At 41.9% G+C, this 16,842-nt stretch overlaps 1 protein-coding gene and 1 long non-coding RNA gene across 12 annotated transcripts in view; one reads left to right on the top strand and one right to left on the bottom strand.

The window, feature by feature from the left end:
* Window positions 1-16,842, bottom strand: part of DOCK3 (dedicator of cytokinesis 3) — a 185,539-nt gene that overhangs the window by 42,609 nt on the left and 126,088 nt on the right. For 7 of the 11 annotated variants that reach the window (XM_048315970.1, XM_048315971.1, XM_048315976.1 and 4 more), the window contains exons 23-31: window positions 12,874-13,044; window positions 11,565-11,651; window positions 9,264-9,456; window positions 8,194-8,321; window positions 7,092-7,238; window positions 4,979-5,077; window positions 2,767-2,861; window positions 1,194-1,269; window positions 210-310 (exon numbers count right to left, since the gene is read on the bottom strand). In XM_048315970.1, coding sequence (XP_048171927.1) covers window positions 210-310; window positions 1,194-1,269; window positions 2,767-2,861; window positions 4,979-5,077; window positions 7,092-7,238; window positions 8,194-8,321; window positions 9,264-9,456; window positions 11,565-11,651; window positions 12,874-13,044 — 1,097 coding nt within the window. The remainder of the gene's footprint in view (window positions 1-209; window positions 311-1,193; window positions 1,270-2,766; window positions 2,862-4,978; window positions 5,078-7,091; window positions 7,239-8,193; window positions 8,322-9,263; window positions 9,457-11,564; window positions 11,652-12,873; window positions 13,045-16,842) is intronic. The other 4 variants (XM_048315981.1, XM_048315974.1, XM_048315980.1 and 1 more) reach the window with 2 other exon arrangements.
* Window positions 279-7,239, top strand: LOC125331684. Its single transcript, XR_007206159.1, has 2 exons — window positions 279-351; window positions 4,320-7,239. It is a non-coding gene; the product is annotated as an uncharacterized LOC125331684 (long non-coding RNA).

Here is a 16,842-nt window from a genome sequence, read left to right as displayed (position 1 = left end):
CAAATTGTTTAAAAAAAAAATCAATTCACATTTATGTTAATGTAAGAATATCGAACAACTTGACCAATCCCTGAATGTGGAATTGGGAGATCTACTTATTAATTTCCCAGGAATTTCCACATCCCAGGTTTCATGATAAATCACAGAGACTTATGGTAGGAAAAAAAGTCTCTTTTTTGGGGCGGGAACCCAACGAAACATGTCCTTACTTATCTAGAATCTTCTTCCTCTTAGGTGGTGTGGCATTTTCTAGCTGGAGACTCGGCTGGTTTATGAACAAAACTGCCAGGCTGAAATAAGAGTTCCACACCTGTGACAAGGGAAGGAATTTTACAGCATTACACTCCAAGAGTAAGTTTTAAAGAGTGGAGAAAGACACAGACTCCTTTTCGTAATCAAGGCATAAATTCATCAGTGTCTCTTACTATGGAGATACAAATTAACTCTTAAGGATAACAAGTGGGTTATTTAAACCTTGACAGGAACTGAAACCCCACAAAAGCAGTGCCACTGGGTTTTCCTGTTTGCACCAGAGCACAAGACTGAATAAACCTGGTGACTTCAGCAAACTTTTAAATTGTTTTTCTATAGGCTAAACAGATTATATCTGTCAAGAATTCCCAGAGATCACCTTATACATGAATGAGAACCCTATAATTTGATCTGTTTTCCCAAAGAGATGAGTTTTTTCCCAACTTGGTGTGTGCACATGTCCCTAGATGCATGTCTGGCAGCTTTTCCTTATTAAGACTGAACTTGCTGCCCATCTCCAACTACATGAGACACAGGGACAACGCTCCATAATCCTCCAGGATTTATGTCAGCAGCCAGAGGGACCTCTGGGAGAGGGAGATTGTGAATTCCCCAACTTCAGGAAAAGCATTGCCTGAGTTTACATTGCATTATCCATCATTCTGCAAGACAGCATGCTCCATTAGCCCCATGCTTATGGAATTACTTGTTTCCTTTATGAGAGACTCAATTTTCCTGATTTGATCTCACACTGTATCTGTTCTACTTCCCATCAATTCCTCAGCAGATTCCATTCCTGTCCTTTATCAGTTAGGTCATCTTCCTGACAGACACTCTAATAAATGCTGCAAATATCATCAGCTAAAGCAGAGGGCAGCTCCTGTTCCTTTGTTACTGCTGGTTTGAAAAGATGTCAGAACATTTTCTGAATCAATTCTTACTTTAAAATCGAAGTCTGTTTCCGTGAAATTCTTATGCAGGGCAGAAGACAAGTACTGAACTGTTGTAACTATGATACTGCAGCCAAAAACAAAGAGAAGAAAACAAAGAGAACATTTGAATCTGGAATAAAACATATTACAGTGGTTGGTGGTACTGGTTTTACTGTGGGTACAGAGATGCGCATTCTTTGTGTAATCACTGTGATATTTACACAGAAACCACCATTCTAAGTTTTAATGTACAGTTTGTACTAATTGATACAAGATTATGAACCTTCACTATTATTGTAACTTTTAGCATTTAAAATCATGTCTGTTTTGCATGGCTGGGCCATATGACCTCCAGTGAAATGGAACAATATACTCCTTTTCCTCCTGTTTTAAACAGAAGGATTTTTTCCCCCAGAGAAGAGTAACTCAAAAAGTTGGGGCTGTTCTTGTTCTTGACTATACAATGGTCCTTAATCTCACCTCATTCAACTCAAGATTTTTGCGAGTTATTTTGCCAATTTTTGATTTTCGTGTTAGTTTTTGTTGGTGGCTGAATACACCTTAGTGAAAGGCAATCAAGGCATGTGATAAATTGAGAATTAATAATTGGCAACAATAGTACCAAAAGAAGAGCACATCTCTGATTCACATGCAAGCAGTACTCCAGCAGCACTGCTAAATGTAACTGTCAGTCTAAAGGTTTGTGGCAAAATGATGCCCAAGGGAACAGGTAACCTGCAGCATCTGAGGGAGCTACTGTTTCAGGTGGATTTCTTTTTCTTACAGAACTTCATTGAATCTTTACGCTTGAATTACTGAAATCCACTTCTTTCACTTCTCATTAGCAGGGTGGACTCGCAGAGCATTCAGCTCAGCTGGGCAGGCAGCCTTTAGGAGCATTTCCATGGAGTTTCCTCAGAGTGGGAACTCTCCAGCTGTCAGTCAGTCAGTGGGAATTCCACAGCTAGTTTAGCTAAGGAAGCTAGTGAATAATTCCAGCCACCTTGTGTTCAACACTGCTGCCAATCCAAAGAGTACAGTACTTAACCCAGCAGAAGCAAGAAACTGAGATAAAATGGAGCATTAAAATGGTAGATGGCAACTGAATTGAGAAAGAACTCTTAATGTAATGCTTTGGTGTCATGGCTGGGGTCTGCTCCCACTGTTCCCAGATACCTGAGTGCCTCTCCCTAAGGAGGGATGTTTATGGGAAAAGACAGATGTTCAATGCAGGGATTCCCTGGCAAGGGTGGGAGAGGCCCGTTAACACCCCTGGGAGTGGGGAGCTGGGCCTTGCCCTGTGTGCTGGAGCTGCTGGGCCACTTGGCCCCTCACCCTCAGGGCAGCTCCTTCAGCTCTGCTTTTAACTCCTGACTCTGAGAGTACTGGTGGGGTTTAACAGACCCACGAACACACAGGTTTGATCTGGAGTGTTACAGCAACAGCAGAATGAGGATGAGCACTCCAGGATTCCTGTCTTGATCCTCACATCTCAGTCTGAGGAAAAACCCGAGGAAAAACCCAAGCCCCAGGCTTTAACTGCCGCAGAATGACAACACTTTACACCTGCTTCTCTACTTACTTGCTGGTGAGCAACCTCATCACCATCCAGTCTCGAGGAAAGACACTCATCTTCATCAGGTTCCGAAACACACAGAAAATCTTCAGGAGGAACTCCTGTCACACAGGGAAAAGAAATGAAAAATCAGCAGCAGTTTCAGGTGAATCTATTTTCTTGATCATAAGAAAGACAATTAAGCTAAGTGTGCTCTACTTGAGCTTTGTGTTGCAAGGCCATTCACCTGGAAACATGGAAGCAACATACACGGGAATATGGCTCTATTCCTTTTGTTTGCCTCTAATATAGAACTTGCAGCTTCTTTAAAATCTTCACTTCTATAGGGAGATGAAAATCTTCCCTATGTGCATAATTGTATATGACTTCTCATATTATCACCCAGAGTTCCAGTGTCAATTTGCAGCTATTTTGAAATATACTGGACTCATAATCACCTTCTTATGTACTCATTTTATTCATTTATCTGTCTAAATTTCTTTGGACTTACATCACAATTTGAGAACTAACCACACCCCCAAGCCCAATGAAACTCCTACACACACTTTCTAAAATAGTAACAGAAAACCCCATTTCTGGCAACTAGAGCAGCAAAGAGCTCTTAGACACATTCAGCTGAATCTTTGCTCTCCAAAAAAAAATGCCCAAACCTGAAGACATTTCTGGCTTGTGACTACCTGCACCTCCATGTCTACAGAACAACAGGAAGGATCAAACATGACAAGTTGTTGGCCTTGCAAACTATGATTTTATTGTTTTGTTTTCCTTCCACACAAAACCAAAATAGCAGAGAAAGTGGCAGAGCAGGGTTTCTTCAAAACCATCCTACCATTATGCCTTAATGGGGCGGTGGGGGGGGAGGAGGGGTGTGTGTGATTAATATCTTGGTGTAACTGAGCTCAGAGTAAAGCATTAGAAGCTCCTTGACTTTTGGCCTCATTTTGCCCTAAGTGTAACAGTGATAAGTGAATAAAATGCCTTTCCATGCCAGAAAAAGTATTGGAAATATTATTATGGCCATATTTGATGGGGAAAAAAAAAGTAATATATAAAATCTTCAGCCTTTTTGATACTCTTGGAACATATACTGAGATTATAGAGATACAACAGTTCTTATGGGCATAAAGACAAATTTCAGTTCAATGACCTTTCCACAAGTCTGACACAAGAACTGTAGTTTAGATGGCTTTTAAAATATCTATTAAAATTTATTATGAATTAATTTACCAAATCATTTTCCTGTGAGCAATTTGAAAGTTACCAGAAAGGCAGCAATCTCAGATAACTATCAACCTGAGATACACTGAACCCTGCAACCTAAAGATAAGAATTTTATCATTGCAAATTCATCTCCCTGATTTATTCAGCTTCTCTGTATGCACACAAAATATTTAAAAGCTGAAAGTCTATTATCCAGAAAGGACTTCTCACTGCTTCTCCATTTCATTTGTAAAGGTAACAGAAGTTCCTGTTACATTACATTGTTCTTATTGTGCTTATTTTATTGAGTGCCATGCTAAACAAAATCATTTTATATAAAAACTTGTCTTTATTTATAGGATTATTCTGCCTTTTAAACAGGCTGTTGTCAGATACTCCTCTTCCCTATGGAAGTTGAGGTAAGAAGTTCTGCTGGTGTGAGATGTGTGATGTGCCATTTCAAAATGTCAGAGGTCTGTGCCCCTCACCAACCCCTGCTGTTCACGGAGAGTCATAATTTAAGCTGATGTTCACGAAGAAGCAGGCAGCAACTGGAGTGGTAAGGTTACAGCTTTCCAAAAAAAGATTTCATCTGCTAGAGACATTTGTATCCCCCAAAAGGCTTGAAATTCTCTTCTGGCATAAAATCAATACCCTTTGTAAGAAAGCTCCAGTGCATACTGAACATCTAGCAAAATGCTGTACAACAACTGACTTCACATTCACGGGATTAAAAAATGCCCTGTTCCTCTGCTTGTGTTTAATAGGTAACAATTATGATATCCTTTATGTCCAACAACATCTATCCTGGGACTTTATTTGCTGTTATAATTTGGTGCCCTGTAGCCTTAAATGGTTTTTTGCAACACTACACCAACGATTATAAAAGTGAAAGGAAGGTCTCTAAAGAGAGTGCCAGTGGATGGGAATGATTAACAGGGCAAGTGATGCTCGAGGGATTCCCCTCTGCTCTCCCATTCTGAGGGAATCACCCTACAAACACCACACCCTTTGGTACCTTCAGCTCATCCTTGCTTTGGAAGTTGTCCAGTAAGTGCTGGAAGTGAGTGTCTGACATCTGACGAAGCAAAGATAAAAGGCAGGAGACATATTCTCCCTGTTGACCAAATGAGAAACTCTTTCATTGAGACAATCTGAAATTTCATAGATACAAAGCTTAACCTGGGGGAAGGTATAAAGGGAGGGGTCTGAAATGGCCCCAATGCCTGTGAGGGGACAGCTGACATGCACAGAGATTGAAAGTACTGCAGGTTAACAGTTCCTGAGTTACTGTTAATACAGGGATACACCTCCAGGAGGCTCCTCCACAGATGCCAGTTTTAAAGGTCTTTTAATCAAAGTTGTAGTCTAATCAAAAATCATTTTAAATTATTAATACAGACATTAACAAATCACCCTCCAAGCATGCAGGTTTTGACAATACCTTTTCAGGTACTTAATATACAGTGTCTGTCAGAGGTGTGACTGCAGCTCATGCCAACAGACCAGCAATTATTTGAACTGATTGACTCAGACCAGTAAAGCAGTGACAATTTGGGATCAGGCTGGGCTACAGAAGGTGTCTAGAAGCTTGTAAATATATGGCTTATTAGTGTTCACCAAGTTCTGTGCTGTCAAAGCTCCAGTACTGACAGGACTGCAGTCAGATTTCCTGAGCACAGTCTGAGTAAGCCTACATGAGCTACAATTACATTTCTGTAATTCTGCAAAGCAGATGCACCCTAACCAGTTACCACAGCATCCCAAAGTGTTTTCCAAAGAGGAACTCCCCCATTTTACAAATCTGAAAGCAAAGCACAGAGAAGTTAAGCAATCTGTCCAAGAGAACAAGGTGGTGCCAAGAACAAACATCAGGACTGGGTCTGTTGATTGCCAGTCCCTTGCACAACACTATTTTTTTCTACAACAAAGAGCAACTAATTTGGAAAATACACAAATCTAAGCCATATCTAATAAGAATCCATATATCACTGTGCTGTGAAATGTAAACTGAGGAGCAAATATAAGGGACCGTGCCTTCCATTTTACTGTTTTTGTAATTGGCTCAAGCATCTACCCAGGAGCTTTGACACAGGTTGTTCCAATAAAGTTTCCAGGGCTGAACTTCACTAAGAAGAAAGATGTGCTCTTTTGTGTGGGCTGGCATGTGGTAAACAGCAGTAAGTCAAATGGCAGCAGTAAAAGGAAACTGAGGTATTACTGGACATTTGCAAGCCAGTGCCTTTCTTGTCCTGTATCAAAGAACATCTTGTTATCTGAGCTAACAAGGAAAGGTCCAACCTTCTCTCCTGTGTGAGAAGTGCACCTTAGTGCACATCTGCCCCCAGCAGCACTGCTGAGGTTTCAGCCATTTGCTAAAAAAACAAGTCTAAAAAAAGGACATTCTGAACAGCAGCTTAACATTCTACATTGTGCAAAAGCTGCATTAGAGACTCTGACAAACAAAAATAGACTAAAATAGGCTAGAATAGAAAAGGGCACAAATCCAGGAAAGAAGAAGGCTGAACAGCAACATTCTATTCTTTTTCTTCTCTTCCACTGCATGTCAAAAATTTTTTCCCTGTGGCTAATGCTGGCAGCCTGGGTAAAGTGGTGGCTTCTCCCACCAAGCTCAACAGCTCACTTGACTGTTAAATCTGTTAATTTCTTTTGAAAAAGTATGCTGTGTTTCATTTGCATGAAATAATCAATGACCTGGGACAGAAGCTCTCCAGGGTGTTTAGCAAAGGGATTTAACCACAGAGCACTGTGATATCCTCAGTTTTGGGGATCACAGCCTAGTACTCATATAGCCCTTGGTGACACCACCTTAGGGGTGAAGCTCCAGGCAGCTGCCCAGTACCTCAAGTTTTAAGCAATAACTCTCAATCACAGCTGCAAAGACAAACAAGAAAATAATCCGGCAATCCACTAAAGGCTCCTGAGCTCCACTGCTTCCTGCAGCCCTCACTAGTGCAGGGAGGAGGGAATGGGTTCGTGGCTTATTAAGGGAAAGAGACAAAGCCCTGGGCATTCATGCAGCAGAGATGATGATGAGGTGCCAGTGGTGGTGAGGGACTGAACCAGAGGTTAGAGAAGCAGGAAATAGAAACTGATTGTTAGTTACTAACAGTGATTTCTGCTGTGCACTGCGGGCAGCGCTGCCCTCTTACCGCCTCCTGAGACTGCGATTTACTCATGATTGTGAGCAGAGTTTGTAACAGCACGTCCAGGAGGCTCTCCACCATCATCTCAACCTCCTCCACGACATCTCCCTCCTACAGCAAGTGGTGAGCAAACAAACAGTTAGAAACTGGAAATGGAACTGGTAAAGACAGTTCTGCTGAGTCAGCCATACCACAGGCTTGCTGGGACAGAGAGCTCCATAACAGGTTCAAAGAAGTACAATCAAATTCCTCATTGGTACCAGATCCTGTTGTTCTGTCGGAGTGTGTGTGTGTTACCTTGACAGTCTCTGATGGAAACATTCAGGGTCACAGCCGTAAAGGTTAGTCTATAATCAAAGCTCTAGAACACAACAGGAGCAGATTATGTTCAGGAACCTTTACTCCATGGCAGTATGATTTTAGCTTATTTCCATGATACCTTTCATCTCATTCCTTTCACACAGAACCGTGACTTGTAATTGGAAATACACATTGGTATGAATTATATTTAGCACTGCAAGCTTCCTACTTTAGTCAGGTGGGGAAACTTCACCACCCCCTCTTTGCGAGCATTGCTTTAAATGATGTAGTTACCATTTGAGATCAGGGTATTATGACCATCAAAGCTGGGTGTTGAAACTCAGCAGCAATTTCCAGAACTAAGTGGGATTCCATTGATTGGATAATTTTAGAGTATTCTTTTAATGTGAACCACAAAGTGCTAGTTACTGTCTTTTGCAGAACTATGAGTCCTTGAGCTGTGTAGAACTTTTAAACTCCTGTGACATCTAAGTTCTGGGCTTGCATGAAGAAAATGAAACAGTGTCAAAGCTGGCGAAGGCATATGCATTTCCCCCCTCCTAACAGCAATAACACTGTAATCAGGATGCTCTGAGTCACACACACAGAGCCAGACCCTCATTTCAGATGTTCTCCTGCTGACAGCACAATTTTGTTTTTAAAAGGTTCTTTGAAAAACCTATAATAGCCTATAAAAATCTCTCACTCTTCATTTTACTACATCAGTGGTGCAAATAAAAAAATTAAAATCAAGCAGCAAATTTACCAAAGAACTTGTCTTGATTATGGAGAAGATACTACTGAGGATCCCAGAGCAGATAAGCAGCTCCTTCTGCTGTCGTAGGTGAAGGTGAATGTGGTGAAGGACTACAGGCAGCAGGATGCGCCGGGACTCTGAATCAAGGAAAATAATTTCAAATTTAAGGAAAGAAAATATTTACAAACAATTACAATGGATGGTTTCAAAAAAACTCTGTGGTGTTATCATTCTCACCTTGTACTGAGTACAGTAATTAAAGTGCACTAAGTTGAGGTCCTCACTACAGGAAAGAGAAACCCAGTGGTGCTTTCTATCTTCCACTGTTACCTTCATAACTTCTTTCATTCAGACCTTTATGTAGGAAATACACTCACAATCTTCACCCATTTTCCACTGAATTCTTAAAGGTTTTTTTAGTTCTGATTTTTAAAGTATATTTAAGCAATAATAGAAGTATATTTAAGTAAAATTTAAAGAATTACTAAAGTGTTGAGCTAAAGAAATACTGAAGTTATAATGTAAAGATTAAAGACACTTCAAAGGAATGTGGTGGGTTTCTCACATGACTAACCGCTCTGTTTCTCAGGCATAAGCTGGCTGGAAAGGAGGTTTTCTTTCTGTGCATGGTAAGACAATGCAAAGTGTGACATGAGATTTGGCAGTTTTAATAACCGACTTGATTTTTTAATGTATGTTTATCAACCTTTAGTAACTACAATTTATCTAAGATGGATTAATAAACATTTCCTACCATAGGGAAACTTGTATTTGTGTCAAACAGAGTTAGCTGAGTTACAGAAAATTCTGAGTTGGGACACACAAGGATCATGGAGTCCAACTCTGAAGTGAAAGCCCTTGTGAAAACAGGGATCAAACCCACAATGTTGGCGTTATTAGCACCCTGCTCCAACCAACTGAGCTAATGAATACATTTATTAACAGTGCTGCCAAGAGAAATAATTACCAACATTATTGGCATTCAGCAGGGAATTATTTGCAAAAAAGCCATTGCAAAAGAACCCAAGATGTTGCTGCCCTCAGTGAGCAGCAGGCCTGAGCCCTGGGGCCCAGCTCACCCGAGAAGGAGAAGAGGCGGCTGTCGACCGTGCGGGCGATGGACTGGAGCTTCACCACATCCATGGACTGGCCGATGTGCACCGTGCTGGGCATGCTGCCCAGCGTGCCCCGCACGAACTCTGCCACCTCCTGCACCGTGAACATCTGCAGCAGCTCGTCGAAGATGGCAGGGAACGAGTTCAGCAGGGCGGCCTGCGGACACAGGACGGGGCTCAGCACCTGCAATTCCTGACCTGCAGCTCAGTGCAGTGAGGTGGGAACAGCAGGAACACTGAATGAAGGGCCTGCACAAAGCTACTATGGACTGTGCTATGGCTGGTGCTCATGGTTTGTGGTACCTGGAGCTCAGAGGGAACAAGCCACACGTAGGATAGAGAAATCAAGTGCTGCTGCAATAGTAAATCTTAGGATAAGTTGCACACATAGATACAGCTTCAAAAAGCTGCTTATAAAACAGAAAAAAAATGGAGATATCAGAGAACAGAAAACAGTCCCCTTTTGTTGATTTACTTTTTTCAGTTAATACACTACTGATTAGAGAGTTCTATGCCAATTATTTGTACTAAGCAACTACCTAAGACAGTTAAAACTCTTCAGAAAATATTCTGAAGTGAGGAACCTGCTGACAGACCCTTAACCAGCTCTGCCATGTGACATTCCAGGATTTCTGCAGCAGGGGTGGGGTGTGAGTCCACGTGAAAGAGGCATCACATCATGCGAGTGTGCATGTGATCCTTGCAGTAACAGATATTTCCAGTAAGCTGGAGCTAGCCTTGAAAGTGCTTCTTAAAGTGCAGCAACAAAAAACTCTGCATGTCTCATTTCCTATTTTTCAATTAATTTCTTCACAAGACTAGAAAATTCCATGCATTACCCTATGCTCAAGTTCTGCACACTTGGTGTGCTATCAAACAACTGCCACCACCTCTAATGTTTTAAAATTTTCTCTCCCTCTACATCCTAGTCAAGCTCCATGCCTGCTTCCTCATTATAACTACTTAAATTCCTAGATGGTTGCTTTCTTGAACCAGCCTCACCTTCACTCTTCCCTTCCCGCCATTTCTACCTCCCTTCCCTGAACCTCTCCACACAAACCCCAGTGATTTCCTGCACAAGTTCAGATCTACCACTTCACTGCAGATCTCTGTTCAGCTTTGCTGTTCCAGAGTCTCACCACTATCAGTATTTCCTTTTCCTGAGATTTTTTTGTTTTCTCATTGCATAACCATTTCTGTATCTCTTCCATACTGACGTGACTCTCCTAATCCATATAATCCCAGCCTCCTTTTTTGCCAAGTCTTTTTTCCTTCAAGAGTGAAATCTATTTAATAGTATTTGAGCAAAATCTAAGTTATTTTTACAACTAACATCGTAGAGCTCATTAAATTACTCTGAATATAAATTTACCTCCTTCTTCTTCCACTCGTTCACTCACAAAATCTAATTTTGTTACAATCAACTCAGATTACACAAACCCCCACAAGACCTCCTGGGTGTTGTCACCTATTTGTTCCTCCATACCTACAATGTACTAACAAAATAAATATGTATAAATCATTTCAATATCTCCTGGTACTCTTGGAAGGCAGAAACAGCCACAAATCCAGCCACTGTCTTTATCTTTGGGATAATGCAAGTGAAATTACAATATTGGCCCGACAAATCCTTACAGGAGTTTAGGAAAACTTTCTGTTACTTATAAAGCAGAAGGATTTCCTTGTAGCCCATAGCAATCCAAGGGAAGGCATGGGATCTCTTCAGGAAGATTTGGAGCTGTCCTGAGGCGACATCATTTCAACAGTTCCTTGAAGGGTCCATTATTGCACAACACTCTAAAATATGCTGGAACATTACTCATGTCAAACTAATTGCCTGGGAGGAAGGAAATCAGCTTTACTCATTGCTGGAAAGAGCTGAGATACTGAGACCTCTCAAATATCCTGGAGAAGAGGACAAATGTGAGGGAAGTTAGGTTTGCCAGGGCCTCAAGCATTTCTGTGCATATTTAACAATTGTCCAGATTTCCAGAACTAATAATCAAATAAGAAACAAATGCTTGGCTCCCCTGAACTATTTGACTTACATAATCTTGTGTACACCCTCAGTACTGTCTTTTTGGTGTGTGGATGCCATAAACTGCTCCATTAATAACCAAAATATTCCACATCTCCAAGTTTTAAAGTACCAGCCACTTAAACTCTAGTTTATATGCAGGAAAAGAGTGTTTGGGGTAGGGAAAAGAGATTAACTGGGAACATCCACAGTGAAACACTTGAGCAGTCCTGGGGATCATTACTTACAGAATTAAATGTCGGCCTTGTTGTGCCCCCACATTTTTGTGGGGCACCTGTCCCGGCTCCGCTCGCCTGCCCTCCAGGCTGGGAGGCCTATGGGGCAATGGGATCAGGGGGCAACATAGTGGCAAGGGGGAAACAAAAAGTAAACTTTTCAAAGATTCAACAAGGACAGGCTTTACAAATTACAAAAGTCCAAAGTAAGAAATACCATAGTGAGAGAAAGGAGAAAAAAATTAAAAAGAGAAACAAAGAGAAAAAAAAAATCCCCCCCTCCTCAAAGTGATTCTCCCTCTGTATTTGGGACCAACACAACTGGAAAACATTCATAAGATGCTGTTTCCATTCACCATCACTTTGTCTGCAAAATTCTGTGCGCTGATTTCACTTGTTCCTGGCTCATCTTATTATACCCACTAATGGGTGATTAAATAAAACATTAGAGCAGCTGTTCTCAAAATCTTCCAGAGCAGCTCCTTAAGAAAGAGATCATTCCACTGGCAGCTTCCTGAACCAGCAGAGTCACTGCTTGGCTGCAACGTTCACAGCAGCTGCCTCTTGGTAAAATACAGCAGGTGTTCCAAACATCTGTAATTCTGCATTAGTGATTACAAACCACCTTCACGTTACCAGGGAGCTCTGGGTGCTGCATTCTGACATTCCCTGAGCAGAGGCACAACACAGCATGTTTGACATTTAAAACTTAAATGCAGGAGTATGTACTGGAGTACAGTGGTCTTTAAAACTGAACCCAAAATTCAGCAGCATCCTTACTCACTTCGAGCATTGTCTTCAGCCCACGTGGAATCTTCATGAAGTCCCCTGGGCTACATTCAAAATGATGCATTAAATATGAGTATGGGCATCACAACATGTTTGTGGTCAGGCTGCACGTGATTCTGACTGGAATTTTAGCACATACTGGAGTTAAGTTTATATGAGTGCAAATACATCAGCTGAACTTCTCACTGTGATGCTGCTGTGACTGTGAGTATTGATTTGAAGTACTATAATGAAGGATTTTGAAATTCTTGAGGCCAACCATAAGACATAGGAGTGAGAGAGACTTGAAAATGCAGTTCACTTCTGCAAAAATTGTATTCTCATGTGAGAGGTCACTTCCCCCTAGCGAGCCCCCAGTCCAGCTCACCTGTGCAAAGCTACTGTCTACCATTAATGGATGTCTCATTTTCCAGCAGTTTGTTAGGGGGCAGAACTCCACTGACCTGCATTTAACCCCCATGTGCCCACACCTCCTACCCCTGCAGAACAGCTGCCTCGTGGTTTGCCAGTGGGAGTGTAGGAAATAGCAAACCTGTGTGAAGATGAGAGTCTCAGAGCTCCTGCTGTCCAAGCTGAGCACAAATCTGATGGACTGGAAAAGCTCCTGGATGCTGGAGCGGAACTGCTCCTCCTCCATTCCACAAGTAGCTCTGGAGTAAAGGATCCGAGATTGGACAATGAACTTGAAAAGATATTCCAAGGCCTTAAGGAGCAGGAGAAGAAGGAGATCAAGACAGAGAAAAAGAGAGAAAGAAAAATAAAGGAGCTGTAAAGAGAACCAGGAAAGACTCTACATGCATAATAACTAAATTCTTGAGCTTTAGAAAGGAGAATGAAAAACAGGTTTTATAAGTTACATAATTCAGTTGGGGAAGAGCTACTCTTAGGCAAATACCCATTCTCAACCAATAGTCTTTGTTACTTGCATGTCCCACTAACAGAAAAAGTAAGCATTTACATCAGAGAGACAAATCGGAGTTACATAATTTGAGGAAAATTTTGGTCAAGGTAAGAAACTTCTGGTTTTCTCATGACTTGGCACAATGACTGAAGTGTCTGAAGCAGCTGTTCTGTTTTCTTTCAAAATTTTGTAAATGGCATTATTTAGAACTGCATTTATTTGGCAGCAGTGACCATGAAGAAAACACATTGTTCTGAGCAGCTGTAACAAGTCACCACCCTATCAACAGTGACACTTCACACACCTCCTTGATACTGGCTGTGCACAACTGTCAGCACCAGAATGCACCAAATATCAGGGACATCACACTTCACTCCTTCCCTTAGTGCTTAACAGGATTCACCAGCGAAGCAGGATTAAGGGAAGACATAATGCACAGTTTGATGATATCCTCAAAACCCAGCACAGGAAAACAACAGGCTGGAGATACAGCAATCATAGGCTGTACAGAAACCTTAAGAGATATTTCATTCCATCCCATGGAAAGTATTCTTGTCTCACTTCAATGCTGGGAAACTGGAAGTTAATTCAAATACAAATTTTGTTATCAAGAGATATTTTGGCACCCATAAGAGCCCCTCACTGAACCACCACACAGTATGCACAAGTATGCAATGCTATGTTGTAAGTTTTAGAATGCCACAGCTTTATGGATATAGAATGTGAAATTCCTCATAAAGCTATCATGGATTTCAACATGCCATTGACTCTTACAGCCTCTTTTCCCCCCAGAAATTATGGCAACTTTGGTAATTCACCAGTTATTATTTATACTTCTGTACTAAACCATTTGGTGAAGCTTCCTTACACCAAAGAACTTCATCAGGAAATAACAGCTGCGTTCCTGCCTCATTTCCAGACGAAGGCCAGTTGGTTCCCAGTCAGCTCTCCAAGGCTGGCATCCCTGTGCTAACACCAAACCCAGCACATGCAGTGCTGGTATGAGCTGTTTTAGGGGTTCAGTACATACAACCATAATTCTCATCTGAAAGCTCATAGCTTCAATGTGAGGATTACGTTTTGCAGTGAATCAGAGCATTTATGTGTGAGCCTCCATAATTCCCTGTGGAAGGTGAGATAGCAGAGCTCAAAACACTACACTTCCTTAGCACAGACAATGAGCCCACACAGGCAGTGAACCAAAGAGTTCCCTGTGTTTGCACACATGGCTGGGATGATAAAAACACAAACCAAGTCTTGGTAGCACACGTCAGAAGCTGGAATAACTTTGGCTCTTGCTACCTATGGCATCACAAAAATGATGTGCATTTGTGCCTAAGGACATAGAAGTGCTCTGAGATAAAATCCCAGCCTTCGATGATGTTTGGCAGGACATAAAAAATCAGTGCCCAGTTAAAGGACATCCCTTACAAACATGGTCTGTGTGCATGTTCACATAACAGGTGAACACCTCTGCCCTGTGACCAGCAGCACAAAGACTCAGGGAAAACCTCCTGAGGGAGAAAAGCCCTTGCTGTTGGTTCCCCGATCTAGGCAAAGCCCACCTATGGTTCTACTACTGGAAGATAACTGAAGCTGGAAGGGCATTTCCTAGACACACTTCCTATGGTTTTTATTTCCTCAGGGACAACAAAAGTGGCTGTGGAGGCATTCATGGACACTTGGTTACACAGGTCCCCTGGGAGGCACAGGCAGCTGTTCCTGGATGCAGCTTTTGTGGAGCTTGGTATAGGGCACAATAAAGGAGCACGATGCTGTGTTCTAGGTAGAGATGTCCTTTCAGCTACAGCTCCTCCAAGTTGCATAGGAGATTTTGAGAATTAAAAGCAGTCTTGAGGGAGATAAGAAATTTTAGAAATCCTCTAGGACTCTGTTTGCTAATTCCAGGGTTGGAAATCAGAATCCTGTGAGACAGCTGCATGTCCATCATGAATGTACATGAGCAGCCACCAGCCATAAGAGTGCAGAGTATTCCAGCAGCAGCTTTAGGGCACTACACTGAACAGCTAATTCAGGGAAAAAGAGGTACAGAGCTATCCTGTTTTCTCAGTCAGAGAACTTGTAATGCAAGGAGTGTGGTGAACACATCAAAGACCACAGAAATCCCCAACAGTAGAATCTTGTACTACTAATGACACATTAGCATTGATTATGGCTTTGGTACAAACTTGCTCCAAATGCCTGAAATAAAATCTGGAAACAAAGAAGGAAATCAATCACTACTGTAATGGGAGAAGATAAAGACCTGAATTTGGGCCTGCAAGAGATACCTGCAAAGGCAACTTGTCTGAATAAGATGTGACAGCAGTGTGGGTGGCAGAGGATGCGCTGTCAGGTCTGCACAAACTCTGGTGGCAATTTTAACTCCTGTGCTTGGAAAGGCTTGGGCTGTCAGGTCTGCAAACTGACCTCCCTCCCAGAGGGAACAGCCATGTTCCAGGCCAGCACTTGAGAGCCCCAGTAAGCAAAGAGCTGCCTTGGAGCCCGAGACAGAACGTACCATATTCACAAATTGCCTTCACTAACCCCAGCTGCTGAAAGACATTCCAGCATTCCTGTTGTTGCTATTTCCAAACAGGACTGCTATGAGGTTCAGCAAATGCAGATCACATAGGGACAATATCCTACATCTCTATTTGCTGCACTGCATAAAGCACTAATGAGCAGTTTGAGAGGCAAGAAAACCTCCTCGAAGTCATTCCACCTAGAGATCTTCCTCTCATCTCATAACTTTAATAGCTTTCTTTGCAATTAAAAAAAAAAAAAAAAAAGGAAGGATAAGGATAGAAAAAAAAATGAGAAAGTTGCTAATTTCTTGAAAAGGCATCTTTGCCCTATTTTTACCATTCCACATGAATCTGTCATTGAAAATTACAAAGAAGATGTTTCTAAGCATGTAAATATCTACAAAGACAAAGCAAGCACTAGTGTAACACCCTTGTATGATCTGAATCCTAGCAGGAGCTCTGGAAAGTGAGAGGATGGCATTGGCAGTGTCCTTCACCTGGGAGAGGCTTCACCTCTTTGTACTGACAAGTGACAAAACCCAAGTGCTGATCACTGCCAGTGCTTCCAGTTCTCCAAGTGCCCAGACTCAGGTGTTGGGACAGCAGCCCCCTTGGAGGCAGAAGGTGCAGGTGGGCATTCACTCAAAGAAAAACATCTTCCTGCAAATGCTGGCATCTTGTATTCATGCACTTGACACACTGACTTCCTGGTGTACCATTACAATGGTGAATTTATTTTCTGATTTCTTTGTAATAGCACCAAAACATTCCTGGTGTTTCTCACAGCTGTGCCTCCCTGGGACCTCGTGCTCCCATTACAGAACCATAGGTCAGCTCCTGTGATACTTCAGAGGATTTCCATCCAGTTAAACACTCATTTATCTGCTGCTTAAAATACTCCAGAACTTCAACCCATGGCACAATGGAGCTGTGTCACAGCCAGAAATGAAGAGCAAAACTTTGATCCACAGCACCTGTGCCTGATACATTCAAAACTACTGCTGCTTGGAGGGCAAGGTGTAGCCTACATCAATGGAGTATTTATGCACTGGCCATAGATGTAAGTCCCACT

The sequence above is a fragment of the Corvus hawaiiensis genome, chromosome 11 (assembly GCF_020740725.1).
Source record: "Corvus hawaiiensis isolate bCorHaw1 chromosome 11, bCorHaw1.pri.cur, whole genome shotgun sequence".
NCBI lineage: Eukaryota > Metazoa > Chordata > Aves > Passeriformes > Corvidae > Corvus > Corvus hawaiiensis.
The sequence above is the reverse complement of the archived record's forward strand: the minus strand, read 5'-3'. Positions and strand labels throughout refer to the sequence as shown.